Source organism: Diabrotica undecimpunctata, chromosome 2, assembly GCF_040954645.1.
Source record: "Diabrotica undecimpunctata isolate CICGRU chromosome 2, icDiaUnde3, whole genome shotgun sequence".
NCBI lineage: Eukaryota > Metazoa > Arthropoda > Insecta > Coleoptera > Chrysomelidae > Diabrotica > Diabrotica undecimpunctata.
Window position 1 is genome coordinate 65,900,319 of NC_092804.1, and position 19,381 is coordinate 65,919,699.

The 19,381-nt window shown below is 34.0% G+C and overlaps 1 protein-coding gene and 1 long non-coding RNA gene across 5 annotated transcripts in view; one reads left to right on the forward strand and one right to left on the reverse strand.

Moving 5' to 3' along the window:
• The window catches only part of 5PtaseI (inositol polyphosphate-5-phosphatase A), a 130,959-nt gene that overhangs the window by 18,336 nt on the left and 93,242 nt on the right, over positions 1-19,381 (reverse strand). For 3 of the 4 annotated variants that reach the window (XM_072523046.1, XM_072523047.1, XM_072523048.1), the window contains exons 6-7: positions 8,103-8,345; positions 5,386-5,429 (exon numbers count right to left, since the gene is read on the reverse strand). In XM_072523046.1, coding sequence (XP_072379147.1) covers positions 5,386-5,429; positions 8,103-8,345 — 287 coding nt within the window. The remainder of the gene's footprint in view (positions 1-5,385; positions 5,430-8,102; positions 8,346-19,381) is intronic. The other variant, XM_072523045.1, reaches the window with a different exon arrangement.
• Positions 6,259-7,219, forward strand: LOC140433330 (uncharacterized). Its single transcript, XR_011949924.1, has 3 exons — positions 6,259-6,539; positions 6,660-6,777; positions 6,852-7,219. It is a non-coding gene; the product is annotated as an uncharacterized lncRNA (long non-coding RNA).

Below are 19,381 nucleotides of genomic sequence, written 5' to 3' on the forward strand. Positions count from 1 at the left end.
CATTTTGTTTTTAATGATATGTCTCGACTGTTGAAAATAGTTCTCATTCTAACGAATGCTGCTTTTGCTTTTATTATTCGCTGTTTAATTTCTGTTGAGTGGTCCCATTGGCTATTTAAATTGGTGCCTAGATATGTATATTGCTCGACTCTTTCGATATTCTGTTGGTTGATTGTAAGTTGAGCGTTTAGTATTGGTTTTTTACTAATTGTCATAAATTTGGTTTTCTTTATGTTAAGAGCTAGTCCGTATCTGTTGCTGACTTCTGTTATGCGATTTGTTAATATCTGTAAGTCATTCAGATTATCGGCAAAAACTATAGTGTCATCTGCATATCTAATGTTATTCAACCATTCACCGTTTATTAGTATTCCTTTCGCACAACCGTCTAAAGCTTCCTTAAATACCCATTCAGAATAAATATTGAACAACAATGGAGACAAAATACAGCCCTGTCGTACTCCACGTTCTATTGCAATTTTATCAGTTAACTGGTCTTCTATTTTGATTTTGGCCGTTTGATTGTAGTAAATGTTTCTGATAATTCTAAGATCTTTGTTGTCAATTCCAATTTCTTGCATTAGAGTCATTAATTTGTCATGTTTTACTCTGTCAAATGCCTTCTGGTAATCTATAAAGCATACGTATATATCACAATTCACATCCCTGCATCTCTGAAATAGCACCTGTACAGCAAAAAGGGCCTCCCGTGTTCCCAGAGCATCACGAAATCCGAATTGTGTTCTTGTTAGTTGTTCCTCACATTTTGTATATATTCTTTTGTGGATGACCTTTAGAAATGTTTTAAGTAAATGGCTCATAAGGCTTATAATTCTATAGTCTTCGCACTTTCTCGCATTGGGTTTTTTTGGAAGATTTATAAAAGTTGACACTAACCACTCTTGGGGAACCACGCCCGTATCATATATACTGTTAAATATATTTGTCAACCATTTTATGCCATCATAGTCCATAAGTTTTAAGAATTCTGAGTGAAAATTATCAGGGCCTACTGCTTTACCATCTTTGGTGCTTTTAATGGCATATTTTACTTCTTCGACTGTAAATGGTGGTCCAGATTCGCAATTGGTGTTTGTTGTAATACCAGTGTTACTTCGTATATCTTCAAAAGTTTTTTCCACGTATTTGATCCAAATATCTCTTTTATGCTCTATTTCCAGTACTATGTTTCCCTGATTATCTGTCAGGAATCCAGTGTTCTTGTGTTTATATAAGCCTGCCGCTTCTTTAATCTTTTTATGGAGGTTAAATGAATCATGTTTTTGTTGTAATGACTCTATCTCTGTACACTTCGAGCTAAACCAATTTTCTTTTGCTATTTTAATAGCCCTTTTTATTTCGTTATTTATGTTGTTGTAGTAATTCTTATTATCTTTAGCGTTTCTTCTGTCTTCCATCATACATAGAATCTCCTCCGTCATCCATTCCTTTTTATTTGTTCTTTCAGGTTTTAAGTATTTTTCTGTTATTTCTTGACTTACTTTGTGCAAATTTTCTAGTTCTACATCTGTGTTATCTGTTTCTGTACGGGCCCATGGTTTTTCTGTACGAGCCCACGTTTTTTCTTTTAGGCGTTTTTGTACCTTTTCCTTTACTGTTTTATTTTTCAGTTGGTTAATATCGTACTTCATAATTTTTGGTCTTTGAACTTTCTTTAAACTAAGTTTCATTTTGGCGATAAGTGGATTGTGGTCCGAATTTATGTCGGATCCCGGGTACGCTTTAACAGATGTTATAGAGTTTCTAAATCAGTTGACTAGTTGTCTAAATCAGAGTTTCTAAATCTAGAGTTGTAGTTGACCAACCAAAAAGATCCTAAGGTCCTAAGAGTCTTAGGCCTGCGGCCTTCCTAGCCAATTGGTCACCAATGCGGTTGCCTTTATTCCTATCGTGTCATTTAACCTCCCTCAGGATGATGGTATTACCATCCGACGCTTGAGTTAGTGACTCGTGACACTCCATTACTAATCCTGATGTAACACGTGGTCTATTCAAGGTTAGTAACGCTCGTCTGATATCTGTGCAGATTATTATAATAGTTTTCCCGACTATACCTTCTTGGGTTATCTCCTTTGCGGCTATGGAGATACCAGCCAGTTCTGTCTGAACTACGCTGGCATTTTTACCCATACCCCACTTTATTCTTAGGTTCAGTGATCTGGAGTAATGGTTTGGATTGTGTAGGGTTTGTCAGAGACAAACTTTGGTTTAATTGAGTCGCAGCCTGCCTGTAGCAGGGGTAGCGCATCCAGCTTTCCCCGCCAGAAACAAGTTCTCAATTGTCCCATTCCTATATCAAGGTTTGCCCAGCTGAGCGCAGTCGCATCATTATCACCAGCGCCACCTCTTTGACATATATGTCTAGAGGCGTGATGCCAATGATCAACTCTATTGCAGCAGTTGGTGTTGTTTTCATGGCACCTGTCATATTTATGCAAGCCATCCGCTGAATATGGTTTAGTTTGTTAATCGCTGTTGCCTGTAGCACTTTTGGTGCCCAAGCAATAGCTTCGTAAGTTAGCATTGGCCTAATGACAGCAGTGTAGACCCTGGGCGAAAGGCCCCAGGTTCGTCCGACTGTTCGTCGATACTGCTCATAGGCAATATATATTCTTTTAGCTCTACCATCTAAGTGTGAGTTCCATGTTAACTTCCTGTCAAGGGTAATACCAAGGTACTTCCTCTCGTCAGAAAAGTTTAGACTAGTTTAGAACCCTTGGGGGTATTAAGCCCGTGATTCTTCTTTTTCTGGTAAAGAGGATCATCTCTGTCTTCTTAGGATTTATAGATAGTGAGTGTTCCTTGCACCATGTCTCTATTAGTCGGAGAGCAACTTGTACTCTCTCACATAGTGTGTTCTCAAACTTACCACTTTGCAGGACAGCAATATCGTCTGCATAGGTTATTGTGTAGAACCCGTTGCTGCTGAGTTGGTCAACCAGGGTGTCTAAAACTATGTTCCAGAGGAGTGGTGATAGCACCCCTCCCTGTGGACACCCCCTCGTAATCATGCCTCTAACAGAAACGTCTTCTACATTTATTCTTATTGCTCTATTAGAGAGCATACTGAATATCCATTCGCTTACGGCCAGGGGAACATTCCTGACCCTGAGCTGTTGGGTGATGGTTATGAATGTGGTATACACCTATACTTAAGGATACATCGTAAATCACCTAGAACGGCCAAAGTTAATGAAAATGGTGAACTTGAAAGCCTTTTGTATTTATCGATTTCCGACAATCTTAAATTCAGAGTCATCGTTAGAAACCCTAAAAGGAAAAACTTGACGATGGTGATGACAGAAGTGCAACAGAGTGTTCTCAAGGCTATTAACCGATGCCTTATCCGATCCAACTAAGAGTGGAATAGACTTATGCTTGCAAATGCGTATCTCAAAACATAAAAACCGGATCAAAACTAAAGTTGAAATAGAGATATAAAAAAATTCTTATCTGAAGCACTAGCAACTAGATTTTACCGCAGAGTCTTTAATGAGACCAGAGGTTTAAAACCTAAAATGATAAATTGATCATACTAAACAATCGTCAAGTGATAAAACCATTTAGATCTGTACGAAAAAATAGTTTCACAAGATTCATCCAAAAAACGTAATGAAGAACGTTTAACAACTAGCTTGCACTTTCTATGAAGGAACTGCAGCGGCATTGTCAAAATTTCGCACGATATTAATAAGTCTCAATGCTGATACAGGTCTGTTTTTATTCCAACGGAATACATTTTAACGATACATACATCTGTCATTTGTTAACCCCTCCTTTCCTGTTCCATAGCCATCTAATTTTAAATAGGGAATCTAAACATGGTGTGACTTATCATTAGAGAGATAGATTCGATGGAGTATTCAGTTTTCCATGATTTTTCTTTACATATTAACTCCATTTTTATAAAAATGTATGAATTAAAAGTATTATTTATTTAAAGTTTTAATCACTTAAACATTAAAAGCAATCCCCCTTTAGCGAATTTGCCACATTTTATCAAAAACCACATATTAGGTTGAATTTTGCAGCAGCAATAGAAAACGTTATTAGATATACCGCAAATAAGATGAATTATATATAATATACTACATATTTATGACATATAATATATACAGTGTGTCCCAAAAGTAACGCATAAAATTCATAATTTTCTTCCTGTTTGAGTTTGGAAAAAACACAAATACGTCGATTTTTATTTTCAAATTGTAATTTTTTGTTGCATATCTAATTGTTTCTGTTATATCTGTCGAAGTTGACGTACGATAGTGATGTATATTGTCGCCACTAATGTTCAACGCATACTCTGAAGAAATTATGAAAAAAGCTCTCGAGGGAGAAGCAGCTGGAATACCAATTAACAACATTAGGTATGCAGACGACACTGTCATAATTCATAATGACTGACAATCACCACGATTCTAGAGGCTAATGAACAAGATGGTTGGGCATGGAGAAGAATATGGACTATTAATAAACATCAAGAGAACATCATCAATAGAAAACTAAATTTGTGAGGTTATCAAAAACCCAAAATAATGATGAATGTATGATAATTACCCGTAACTCTTCAGAACAAGTAGAAAACTACAACTATTTGGTATAATAATTAATCACACAAACGATTACTCCAGAGAAATCAAAGTTTGAATAGAGAAACCACGAATAAACTTCAATAAATGAGAAAGGTACTTTGTACAAGAGAACTGAAATTAGACTTGAGAGTTAGGCTAGCAAGATGCTATATTTTCACAACACTGCTCTACGCAATGGAAGCCTGAACCATTAACGCAGCAACTACTAAGAAGCTAGAAGCATTCCAACTGTGGATATCTAGATGAATCCTTAAGATATCATGGACCGAGGATGTAACAAACAATGAAGTATGAGAAGAGTTAGGAAAATAATAGAAATCATCAGTTTCTGAAAGAGTGTGCAAAGAAGATAATGGCTGAACAAATTTTGAAAAAATGTTGTAGTGATTTGCCAGCGACTCTATGTAGATGTTTACTATATAACTACTAAAACCCATATTTTTTTTGTTTATATTAAATACTTACAATATTTGGTGTTTCTAACCGACAATTATAATTTGTAATAGGCTATAAATATTATATTTATAAAGAAGATATTTAACAACTATTCTACAAATTAAAAAATTGTTGTAATTTTTGTATTTGTAATAAAACTATTTTGTGGACTACCACTTTCAAACTGTCACTAGAATCTGAACATATTCAACCACACACGACTGACTATTAGGTTCATGTAAATATTCCTAATTCTAATGATACATGGAACTACGATGAACCATTCAACATCACTGTTACTGTAAAATCTACATGAGAATTAGATCAATAATACCTTAATTCGCCAGATTCTGTCATGCGAAAATCCAAATACACTGGCTGCATAGAATAAACAAACTATTAACGTATGAAATTTTCAAAATAATTGGTCCATTTATTTATTATTTATCATTAATCTACTTTAAAAAAAAATGTGTCAATGTTAAGACAATATCAATAAACTTTTGATGTTTTTCACAAATCATCTGACTCTTGTTTTACCAATAAACATGTAAGTTATTTTTACAAATATCTATCAAAAATGAACAATATTACAGTCAAAGATCTTGTAATTTCATAAATGCTATAATTGGAAGAAATTATAATTGAACTAAACGGACATTACGTGAATAGTATGAGAAAAACTGAATGTATTTGGATGATATCAAATAAGAAAGATATTACAATAAAAAACTTCCAGATGAAAAACTATTCTGACATACTAAGATCTCACAATGACAGTAGCATAAATAAAATAAAAAAGAAACTGGAACAAACACAACGGTAAGTGTAAAATTGGATAAAAGAAAATAAATGAAATGAGAAAGCCAGCTTGGACATAATTTGAAATGCTCAGTTATACACTAAAGAATTCAAAATACCTTTAGTTGTATTCTACATTTCATACCAATGTAAAATTGCAAAATAATGCAAAAAAAGATTTCAAACACGTGAAGCTACCAAAAATCACATACAAAATTTACTGTGTCTGGGTACACGCTAACTTGTACGCAAATCGAAAAGTTAGAAACACGCGAACGAAACGTCATCAAGAAAGTGACATCATTATTTAGCGTGCGCTGTGACTGTATTTTTAGTAAAATACACGCTAATTTGTGCCAGGTGTATGGTGTGCTAAGTACAGTGTTTACATATGTTTAAACTTTAGAATATTAATTAGTAATTTTCTTATTTTTTTATTTGTTTGTTTGAATTTATTATGGAGTGTGGACAATTATTTAATTCTTTTAATGAGTTTAACAATATTTTAAAACAATATGAAACAGATAAAAGAAAAAAATTTGTGATTAAGGATAGCAGAAGTATTGAGATGGCTGAAAATATTTTAAAGCGTGAATTAAAGGAAGACTTTACACATTACGAAGTTCAATGTATTTGTGTTTGTGGTGGTGCGGTAAGAAGTCGTGCAAAATACACTCGTAAAACAAGGTAAAAAATTATATAATAATTTTATTTCGATTTGATATTCTGTGCATTTAAGCGATATACCTAATTATTTGGTAATCTTCGGCACACCCTTGTTGGATGTGTATTTTCTGTATGTTTTAGAACTTACAAAATGAATTGTGCAGCCGTGTCCAAACTTCAAGCTACTAAGACAGGTGATTTTCTCAAAATTAAACAATTAGTGGAGAAACGAGAAAATCATGAAATGTCAGAATTAAGTGTAATATGCACATTTTTTTGTATTTTTTTTTATTTTAATAGTTATTTGTTAGTTTATAACCCTCTCCATTTCAGGTGGTGTACGATTATTTGCCAACAAACTGTAAGGTAAACTCTAAAGATCTAATGGAAGAACAAAATAACAAGGACATTTTATCTAAATGGACATGGTCTACTAACTATACCAAAAGACATCTTGGACTCAAATATAACTGGTTTGTTGCTTATTTGAATTTTTTTTTCTAGATGTTAATGAAATTTTAGTACCTACCTAAGGAAGGGGAATTTGTTTTAGTTACAAAAAGTATCAAAAACGGTAAAGAGAACAAGACCTAAGGTGCAGATCAAACCTTTATTGGATTAACGCGGAAACGAATTTGACAATAATAATTATCTAACATTAAAAAATTATGTTAACAGTATTTTGTACATGTCTTGTCAACTAAATGTATATTTTGCTAACCTGAATATATATATTTTTATATACAAATCGATTTATTACAATTGAGTTTGGGACAAGTCAATAGTTGTGCTTTCCTTCTCTTAATCACAAATATTTCTCTATCAAACTAACATTCAACACACCAAAAAATCAGAAAATTAACGTGTACCAAAAATAAAATCACAGCGCACGCTAAATAATAACGTCACTGGCTTGATGACGTTTCGTTCGTGTGTAACTTTTCGATTTGAAAGTTAGCGTGTACCCATACACAGCGTAAAACATTTACCAACATATAAAAAAACAGTAAAAAGATGGTAAGTATTAAACTATCGGACTGGAGAGTAATCGGGTAGAAACCAGAAATAAGAAAAAATTATATTTCAGTATAAATAGTAAAATTCGAACAACAGACTTGCTGGACAAATGTTAAAGTTTGCAAATTATTTGTTGGACCGATATGTTTCAATTTCCGGAATGAGAAGAAATATGAGCAAAATTATTTATTTAACATCATGGATCAAACCATAAAAATGCCGATGTTGCTTATACATAGCAGTTGGATACAAACTTGAAAGTACAATTTAATTCGGAAAATTATAATTGATTAAAAGCGACTTTTTACTACAAGTTAACTGGAATAGGAATAAGAGTTTATATTAAACATTTTTGTATATAGTATACTGGAGATTATTCTTTAGAGATTAAAACGGGAACTATGTTACAGCTCTCAGAAGCTATAATTCTCTACATATTTCTTATATTGAAAGGAGCCATTCAACCCACATAATATATTACAAAATATTTCATAGTTCACTGTGATCCAGAAAAGCACCAAAAATTTCACAATTTTCATAAAAGAAACCAAAAAGATGTAAATTTACCTTATGATCCCCCATGCATGTTTCCACTCCCATTAGGCCATACTTGATATCGGATTCTTCGGCGACAAGCTGTTTCGCCTTCTTGCTGAGTAGTACTCTGTCACACCAAGCCGGACATCGGGTCTGCATGTATGCCGTAGCTTGTGATATTTTCTCTTCGAATGGATAAGAGGGAGGAAATGTTACGGGGTATTCAGTCAAGGCATCTTCAAAAGCTTCAAGTTCCTTGTCGAACGATTTCAGCTAGAAATACATTTTATTTATACCATGCAACAAAATAGGTGAATATAAAATTGTAAATGCCGTCTAGTTTTACTCTAGCAAACAAAAAATGAAATTAGTCATCGAAAATCACGCGTCGTAACTGGTCGAAATCACTTGTAAATCATGAATCTCGGAAATTTTGAATTCGATCATTGGCGGCGCGTAACCATGAAATATTATAGGTCTCCTTATAATAATAGAAATAATACATTAGATATAGTTTATAAAATAAGTTTTCATGAATCATATTGTTACAAATACAATCCTCCCTGGAATTGATCCTACGTATTCGGCAGTAAACAGAACGAAAGGCAAATTATAAAGTTTATTTCTGAGAAAAATTGAATGCTCTTGAGTGTCAAAATAACCGAGTTAGTCTATTTAATAGCGGAATTAATCAATGTCCTGAAATTATGCCGAAATGTGTTTACACGGCAAAATAAAAATACAACAGTATCAACAGATGAATTAGCAGCTAAATCAAAGATTGCCGCAACGAAGCAAATACTTTCATTTTACAAGCGTTAATAAAAAACTGAAAATTCCACTAAAGGCAAAATTGGAATACAAAGTAGACGTTTAACTTGCATGGTATGGAACAGGAATGATAACACAGCCCAACAAAATGAAAACCAGTGGTCCTTGACAAATAACGAATTTTAAATACTTTTGATGCTATGATATCAAAAATGTCTTCTTTTATTCGTAGTATTTTTTTTTTCGAAATCGATTGTATAATTTTAACTACGCTCGAAAATATATACACAAAGGCACCTAAAAGTTTATTTAAACTGTTAATAGTATGAGATAGGAATTTTTGTGTTGTAGGTTTCCAACTATGAATCTGTCAAAATATGCCCGAGCTGAGCGAATGGACCTTAAGTGGGATCTAGATATAGAAATAAAAACAAGAATAGAATAGGAACATGGACAATAAATGGAAACAAATTATCTATAACCGAAAACTAAGCTTAGACATCCGAATTACAGTAAATAAATGCTACGTTTGGTCAGTCCTTCTGTATGGACTTGAAGCCTGGACATTAAAATTAAATACCATGAGATGGCTAAAAGCCTTTGAAATGTGGCTTTATCGCAGAATGCATAACTTTTTCGTTACAATCTTCAAAATCTATAACATAAAATTTCGATTTTGAATTTTGTAGCTGAAGTTGTGTAGTTTTGAAAAATATACTTGTGAAATCGAAAAGGATTTTTAAACGATTAAGTGTACGTTCACACAGACCGCTATGGCGCAATCAGCGATGCGATGCTTTGCGTTACAGAGCAAGCTATTATCTGTGGGTGTTTCAATACAATGATTTGCTTGTGAACTAATCGTCACCGTAGTCTTTTTTGTGTCTGACGTGACGATGGAAAGAAAACTGAAATATATATTGGCGAAAAATTCACTGTTAAGTACAATATTTTTAAAAAGTGTTTAAATAGAAAACATAAATGGGTTCATAAAATTAATAAAGAGAGTGTGACATTTGGATAATTTCATTATTTATTTGCTAAACTAATCCTGATAAATTTCGAGAATATTTTCGGATGTCTTTAGAAACATTCGACTATATTCAGAGAGATATAACTCCTTACGTAGAGAAAATGCACACAAACTGGAGAAAACCAATAGGCATTAAAGAAAGACTTACAATAACTTTGAGGTACGTTTAAATATTAAAATAGTACATCTAATATTTTCATAAATCTGCCAAAAAAAAATACAGGGAGTCCCGTTCGCGCACGATCACACTTCAGGGTTAGAAACTTACTTAGAACTAATTAGATTATATAGAAATATAAAAAGTGGGGTGTCTATCTAATATAGTCTCTCAATGGTGCAACTGTTAGAATGCTTATAAAAAATACACAAGAATAATAGAGAACCGTTTTATTAATACACGTACACATTTTTATAGTTTTAAATCAGATAGGGTGGAATCTGACGTACGTGAACCAAACGGAATCCCTGCAACTGTACTCGTATGGGATTGTTCGTGTTGTTGTTGTTAGTTGTGAACAGTACAATTATACAGAAACTCTTGCATCTTCCAACGGAACCACATTTTAGTGTACTCGCGCATTATTTTTAAAGGTGGGTAAAAACTCATTAAAAAATGATAATCTTCATGATCATTATGTTTTGAGTTAGTTGCAGAGTCTAATAACTCTAATTTTTTTTTCTTCCAAAGATATGACTCGCTCGATATCCAAGTCATCTTGTTTACGTTTACACCCTTGGTTAGTATTTTTGGAGCGCTTACTAGAGAATGACGTATTAGGCTGGAGTTCTTCGTTATATAATGAAGTATTGTCGTTGGAAGTTCCCGTATTAATTTCAACTTTTGATATATTAGCATCTGCAGTATATTCTTCAGTTAGAATTCCATTATTCTGTGATAACAGGTCATGCTCATCATTAAGTGAATCGCTGTGAATATTCTCAGACACTATATCACTTTCTACAGTTGATGGTAGATTGCCAGTCATGTTGCGACATACAGTCATGTTGCAAGTGTGTATACATTATATTGTATACGTAGGTGTTTTTGGGGAATTATTTATTAATAGCATTAGCAGCATTTAACTTTTATTGTCTTGATTATTTGGATATTTTGATACTGGAAAAATAATTATTATTTATTAACAACATTCGTTAACATTTTTATATATTATTCAGAGTTCTGTTTAAATACAGTTTTGATAACCCAAACTAAACTAATCTTTTTGGCGAAGTCTTTATTTTCGGACAGAATGGTTTTCCATTTACAAACACCTCAAATAAGGAAGAGCATAAGTAGTAACGTAATTATTAATAAACAGTAATTAATATTTACTTGTCACTTGTAACTCCTCTGCAACCTCAACCCATAATGTATTCACCTTGTCCCTATTGTGATAGTTTTTTGATTGTTGATCCCATAGTGCCGAACGAATTCTAACATTGTTTATTAATTTTTCCACATCCATATCGCTCGCTAGACATGCGACTACTGGCGATGGAATCAAAAATCAAACATTCTTGAAAACCAAACCGAAGCGCATACTAGCCGCTACTAGCATCGCACCGCACTAAATCGCGCGCTTTCTGACAAGGTACTTACGATACAAGTGTTTGTTATCATCGCATAGCAAAGCATCGCATCGTTGATCGCGCCATAGCAGTCTGTGTGAACGTACACTTAGATCGTTTGTAATGTGAAAGTTTAAATTTAGCATTTTCAATGTTGCTAAAACTCAAAATCGAAAGTTCATCTTATAGGTTTTGAAGACTAGACTCTAACAATGGAAATTCCATAGTGAACGGCCAATGGAAGTGATAAATGTTATTGATCTCATGAGAATCGTGCAACGTTTATTTATTTAACAGCTTTACAGAAACTGACTTCAAATGCGGCAAAATTAAAAAATTAGTGGTACGAAAGCTGCACTATTTATCTTTTACTCATATTTACTGAGTGATGTTTACTAATATAATCTTCAATATCATATTATTTAATCTAATAAATTACGTTACAATAAACATCAAAAAGTCTTGAGACATGTACATAATTTACAAACATAACATATACAAATTTAATGAATTTGTTACTTTCCGATATCGTAATTAAATAGAAACAGTTGTTTTCAATCTACTAGAACATAAATATATTATTACAGTACAGTATAATTATTAAAATTATATTATAAACATGAATAATTTATAAATTAAAAAAAAATAATTAATACAAGTGTTTACAATTATTTAGATCAGTAACTCTCTCACTTTTAGAAGGAAGTAACGTAATAAAAATAAGCGACGATTACGATCCCCTTCCCATGCCAGTTGGCGGAGCGTTAGATTGAAAAGAAAATTAGATTTCAGAGAACAAAAACAAAAGTTCAGCGTAAACATTACAAAATTTTAATTCATCGAATAACATTTTTGGATTTCCATAATTATAAAAAATATTTTTTAAATTAAAATGAAAACTATTATTTAAACAAAATAATAACAAATCATGAATGTGTTGCTTGTGAGTCCATTTCAAAAGGTAAAAGAAATAATAAATTAGACTTACAATCAATTTAATTTAACTAATCAGACGACCGGTTTCGCTTTCTACAATATGCAAAGCATCTTCAGGTCACGATACAAAGTTAAATAAATGATGCCGGTACTCTATTAATTGATGGTTGAAAGAACATGGTTCAAACTATCTTGTATTGTTGATTGGAGAACTCAAGTCAACTATTGTAATTGTTTAACAGTAAACGGGGAAGTTCTTGAGGAGACAGATTTTATCCAATGAAGTAGAGATAGGTAAATGTAATTGTTTGTTTGATGAAAGTAATGTTCTATACCATTAAGTTCTTTAAAGTTATTTATATTTATTCTGGAGATATATTTATGAAATGTGTGTTATTTATTGAGATTTTTATTTTTGTTTTGGAAGGTGACAGTTGTAAGACAATTAATAAGAATAGATGTACAAATTGTGTGGGTGTGCAATTATATCAGCTTGTAATTATCAAATTTCTTTGATAAAGTTATGTTGCAATATGTGGCAAATTGTTGTAAAGTCCAATATATAAAGTTAAAAATTAAAATTGAGACACTTTAAGACACACAGAAAACACTTAAAAAAACGGGGGGACGAAACAGACATTAAATTTAAAAAGGGGAGGATTTTAAAAGAACTACATCCCTTACTTGGAGACAATGAGTTTTTTTTATAACAAAATATATATGTATATATATATATATATATATATATATATATATATATATAATAACAAAATAATAACAAATTAAAAAACGTATAGAATATGTTAAATTAAGAAAAAAAGTGGTACAGTAATCGGTACTGACTAGACTAGCGCGAAGCTTCATACTATGTTTTTTGGTATTTAAAATTTAAATAATATTTTTAAAATTGAATAAAGTAATTTTATTATTTATTTATTATTTTTTTATAAGTTATAATATAATTTAAAAATTTTTGTTTACTGTGATTGCGAACCACGAACCGCTGTTTCGTGGCGCTACTTCCGTGACGCTGATCTCAGCATTTTATTATAGAGAAAAAGAAAATCAACGCCAGTATAGAAGCTTCCTTTCAAAAAATGTAAAAGTTTACCACTGAATGACATCCCCTTTATTTTTAATTACATTCAAAACTCTTCGATGCATAGTTTTTAGCTGGCAGGATAATTTCTCAATACTTTTGTATTTCGCACCACAAAGTTTCTATCGGGGACAAGGAACTGTTGGAAACCCATTCCAGAAGTGGTATACAACGGTCTTTAACCCATTTTAAACTCTTTTTTTAAGAAATTATAACCTACGCCGTCCTGTTGGAATAAATAATCTTCTGCTGATGTCAAACTTTGTTCCATAATCGGTAAAAGAGATTCTTCTAAAATCTTCAAATCTTCATCCGTATTTACAATTCCATCGATAAAATGCAAATTTCCCTCACCTTTAGACGAAAAACTGTCCCATTTCATGACAGATGCAGGTAATTTGACTTTTCTCTTGAGACAGTTGGTATAAAAAGTTTCATTTTTTTTGTGAATATCGCGACTCCTACTGTCTCGAACACACACTTCAAATCTGGGCTCATCACTCCATTGTATTGCATCCCATCGTAAATTTGTCTAATCTTTATGCTCTTTTTTCCATTTTAACCTATTTTTTACAACTTGTTGTAATGTTAAAAGTGGCTTTCCCGTAGCCTGAAATAAAATGAAATTCTTGAAAATTAATTCGTACTGATTTTTTAAACTTTTGTAAGTACCTTCTTCTTCTTAAAGTTCCATCTCCTATCGGAGGTTGGATATCATAACGGCTATGGTCACTTTGTTGGCTGCTGCTCTGAAAAGTTGTAGTGAACTACAGTTAAACCATTCTCTAGGGTTCTTCAGCCAGGAGATGCGTCTTCTTCCTATGCTTCTTCTTCCTTGGATCCTTCCTTGCATAATAATTCTCAGCAGCTCATATTTTTCTCCTCTGATTATGTGACCCAAATACTCTAGTTTTCTTCTTTTTATGCTGTTCATAATTTCTAACTCCTTATTTAGACGTCGTAGTACCTCAGCATTGGTAATCCTTTGAACCCACTGAATTTTTAATATTCTTCTGTAACACCACATTTCGAACGCTTCTATTTTTCTTATGTGTTGTTTCTTCAATGTCCAAGCTTCCATTCCGTATAGTAAGATAGAAAATATGTAACATCTTAGAGCCCTCAATCTGAGATGCAACTGAAGGTCTCTGTTGGTAAGCATTGTCTTCATTTTCACAAATGCTTGCCTTGCAGTTTCAATTCGGACTTTGATTTCTCTGCTTTGGTCATTTTTGTCATCAACCCAGGTTCCCAGATATTTGTATGTCTCTACTTTTTCTATTTGGGTTTGCTCTATCATTAATCTTTCATTTCCATGTTGCGTTTTTGAGACAATCATAAATTTAGTTTTTCTCTTATTTATTTTTAGTCCGTATCTAATGCAATAATCGTTAATTCTATTTACCAACTCTTGTAGCGATTCCAGGGTGTCTGCCATTATAACGGTGTCATCAGCGAATCTTATGTTATTTACTATTCTTCCGTTTACAGAGATTCCATCACCCAGATCCGCTATCGCTTCCTGGAATATGGCTTCACTGTACACGTTAAACAGCAATGGTGACAGAATACAGCCCTGTCTTACTCCTCTCTTTATATCTATATTTTCGGACTTTTGTTCTTCTATCTTTATATTGGTCTTTTGATTCCAATACAGATTGATAATGATTCGTAAGTCTCGTCTGTCTATATCTTTGTTTCTCAGTACTTCTATTAGTTTTTCATGTCGGACCCTGTCGAATGCCTTCTCGAAGTCGATGAAACAGGAATAAATATCTAGGTTCATATCTAAGCATCTTTGAGAGAGGACATTAAAAGCAAACAATGCCTCTCTCGTTCCCAGTCCCTTGCGGAACCCAAACTGAGTATCATCCATATCATCTTCTAGTTTTCTATATAATCTTCCATGAATCACCTTTAGAAATATTTTGAGGGTATGGCTTATTAGTGTAAGTGTAAGTAAGTAGTGTATTGTAAGTACCTACCAAATCCTAATTTGTGGGCCTCTCGGTGACATGTTGTTATAAAAAAGTGTCTTCCAACAAAACACTTAATTCTAGATAAGTTGCACGGCGATTTTTTACTATAATCCATTTTAATGCTCATCGATCTGCTTTAGTAACTTTATTTTTCCTTAATTTCTAGGTTTTGTGATGACGGAATCTGTAGGTTTGTATCTCTTGCTATATTCTCTAATCGATAACTTGAAGATTAAGAAGAGTCACAAAAAGGGTCTCAAGGCGACAGCACACAAGATACGAGAATCGAGATCGGTGATCCAGCGAGTGCGAGGCGAAATATAATATTATATACATTAGCGGGACGGACGCCAACCGTCATATATTCATGTATCTATTTATATTTTATTGTGTTTATTCAAAATAAAGTCTTTCACACCGAGTTTTTTGACTATTTACCAGCGGCATATTCGAAATGCGAATCAAGTTAAATCGGTGTCAACAAAAACGTTCTAAGTCATGAAAACCATTTTTGTGGAAAACTGGAAAAAACTGTATAAATCTGTATGTCATTTAAATAAATACCAAAAAATTTGGGAGTGTTTTTGACACTTCTAGATGTAATGTTTGATATTTCCTAGTGCAAAATAATATGTGTATATATATGATATAAATATTCAAATTTTGTCGACTTAGTACTTTTTTGTTTACATTTCTAAGATGACACAAAAAAACTTTCATTTTGTTCAAGAAAAATATATTTAACCTACAAAAATCCAATTTTAAGTACTACTACTAAGGATTTCCACTGTCTTCCTTCACTCAACCGTTTTCTCCAATTTTCCCTGTCATTCCAGTCTCCATCTCGCAGGGTTCTTTTCTCCATAGCCTCGTCGATTTCATCTCTGAATGACCTTCGGGGTCTTCCTCTCTTTCTTCTTCCAATCGGGCTCCATTCTGTGATTTTGTTTATCCAGCGTCCTCTGTCCGCTCTTCTGACGTGGCCGTACCAGGATAGTCTCTTCTCCTCTATATAGTCGATTATGTCTGATTGCACTCCCATTCTCCGCTTAATCTCTGCGTTTTCAATTCTGTCTCTTTTTGTAAGTCTACAGCTTCTCCTCAGGAACTCCATTTCTACTGCTCTTATTCTACCTCTATTTCTCTTGTTTATTGTCCAGTTTTCGGACCCATATGTCAGGATACTTCTTGTCAGGGTGTTATATATTCTCTTTTTTGTCTTTATCGTAATGTTCTTATCCCACAACACTGAGTTTAGTTGTCTTATACAGTTTCTTGTTTGTCTCAGTCTGTTGTTTATATCTTCTTCTGTTGTTCCCTGGTTCGATATTATGGTTCCTAAATACTTGAATTTATCTGTTCCATTTATTTGTCTTCCCTCGTCTATCTCTAGGTTTCTCATATCCTTGTTTTCTGTTGTTAGGTATTCGGTTTTCTCTAAGTTTATTTCCATTCCGTTGTTTTTATATTCTTCTTCTAGTTTTCTGAGCATAAAGCTGAGATCTTCTTCATCTTGTGCGATGTATACCAATTTTAAGTAAAAACTTTAAATTCATTTTTTGAATGCTTCAAAATGCCATGTTTCCTCCTACTGGATGGCGTGTTCATCTTCCCCAGCATTGGGATTATCAGTTGTTGGCCACTCCATTAATTCGTCATAAAACTGTCTGATACTACCAGGTATATAAGGTAACAGCTTACCAATATCTTGGTGCTTCACTTTTTAAGGGTATTTTACCCTATGGATACCAAATTATTGTAGGGAAATTCAATTAATTGATCGTTGACTTGAGAAAGTTTGTAGGTTTGTTCCATGATACCATCAATAAAAGACCTACAAACAATCACACCTTTAGCTGTTTCATAAGTTAGGTGCATGAAGGAACTTATTCCAAAAGATATCTTATCCTTAGCAGGAACACGTTTTCCTCTTGTTTCCTCAGAAATGCACGTCTTTTTATACATAGTAGACTGAATGAATACAAAACACATTCACCGTTAGTTGCCGCACATAAAAGATTTCCGGTACTGAAATCATGGGCAGCAGAATATTTTGGATATAATCGAAAGCTAATGCTAGCACATAGGGCTCTTTTGCTTTTGTTTCTTGGTTATTTTCTTATTTTAATTGATTGTAGAATTTTTTTGATCTACGCTTGTGAATCATCAATTCAGCAGCAACATTTCTTTTTGCTGCATCACTAAGATGAGGACTTCTCAATTTTAAATTTAATTCTTCACAAGTGCAGCATTAATCAATCTGGGGACGACCAAATCGTAAATTGAAGTTGTCCTTGAAAAACCTTAAGAAAACTCATAGCTGCATTTTGATTCAGGGTAGTTCTCTTTAAACATATTGTTGTGAATTTATTAAAAGGTTCAATATTTATAACACTTACGGATTTAATTTATTTCTTTATTTATATTAACTTATCTGACAATAATTTATTATATCCGTACGTACAAATTCGCGAGCGCGGGTCTTGAGTATTAACTGCCCTCCATATAAAAATGTTGTATTTATATACGAAATCCTGATATACTAGAACAGCATCGAAAGATCGAGAAGCTTAGCCGGCTCATTCACCATAATTTTGGTTCTAGACTTCCACCGAAATTTCTACAATAAAACAGAATAATTAGTCATAAAAGTTAGGCCAGTATATTTATCGTAACATTGCCCCCCTCTTAAAAGATGGTTCCTCCTGGAACCTTGTCGGGACTGGAACCGGAACTGTATGCTGGTATCGGCAACTGGACCCTCTTTTACAACTTCCAGTTGTATAAAAATGACAAGGGACGGTTTTCTCTCCGCACCAGTAACTATGCGGATTGCAACAGACTAACACCTGGACTTCGGTGTCTTTAAAGATCTCCTCCACCATATTTCGGATAACCCTCCAATCTAATTGGCGGCACTCCAACTTTGGCATGGCTAACTTTTGCACGTCGGACTCTAGTACGTGCCCTCTCAATTGAAGTAAGGCTTCCCATACATCTCGGTAGGTAGGTTGGTCACGGGCAGTGTCTTTTGTTACCAGGTAGAAAAGGTAACGTGATGCATCTTGGAGTTTCAAGGTTTTACCGGGAGCTGGCACTTGGCATTGAAGTTCTGCAACTCGACCAATCTTCCTTCGAAAGACGGATGCCAACCCTGGTGCGTCTTTGATACTGGCCGGGATGGTAAGGGCCAGCGAGTAGTCATCGGGGAGCGCGAGTAGATCTTGCTTTTCTTCAGTGGTAACACCATGTCTCGCTTTACCGGTACCTCCATAGGCACCCATGAATTCCTCAAACGTGAGGTCAGACACATCTTGGACTTGGTTTACTTCCACTTCTTCATCTACGTCGTGGTCACCTTCGAAAGATGCCAACCGGTTATGGTGTACTATCATCGGCTTTCCCCTCGGAATCTTGCTTATTCGGTAGATGACATCGTTGATCTTCTCCATGATGAGGTATGGACCTTCCCAAAACTGCTGCAATTTGGGAGAACAACCTTTTCGCTTCTTGGGATTATACAGCCATACTTTGTCGTTCTTCTTAAAGCAACCCTTTTCGGCTTGTGTATCGTACCGTTTCTTCATTCGGTCGCTAGCAATCTGAAGGTGGGAACGGACCAACTCATGTACATCGTCCATTCTTCTTCGTAATTCGATCACATAATCTTCACCTGCTACATCTTCTCCAGGTCGACACCCAAATTCTAGATCACAAGGTAGTCGCATTTCGCGTCCGAATAGGACTCTGGCTGGTGTCTGGCCCGTTGATTCGTTAACAGCAGATCTGTAGGCCATTGTGAAGAACGGAAGGTATTGGTCCCAGTCTCGCTGATGATCGGACACCATCTTTGTCAAATACTTGCCAACTGTCCTATTCATTCGTTCTACCATACCATCCGATTGCGGATGATACGCGGTAG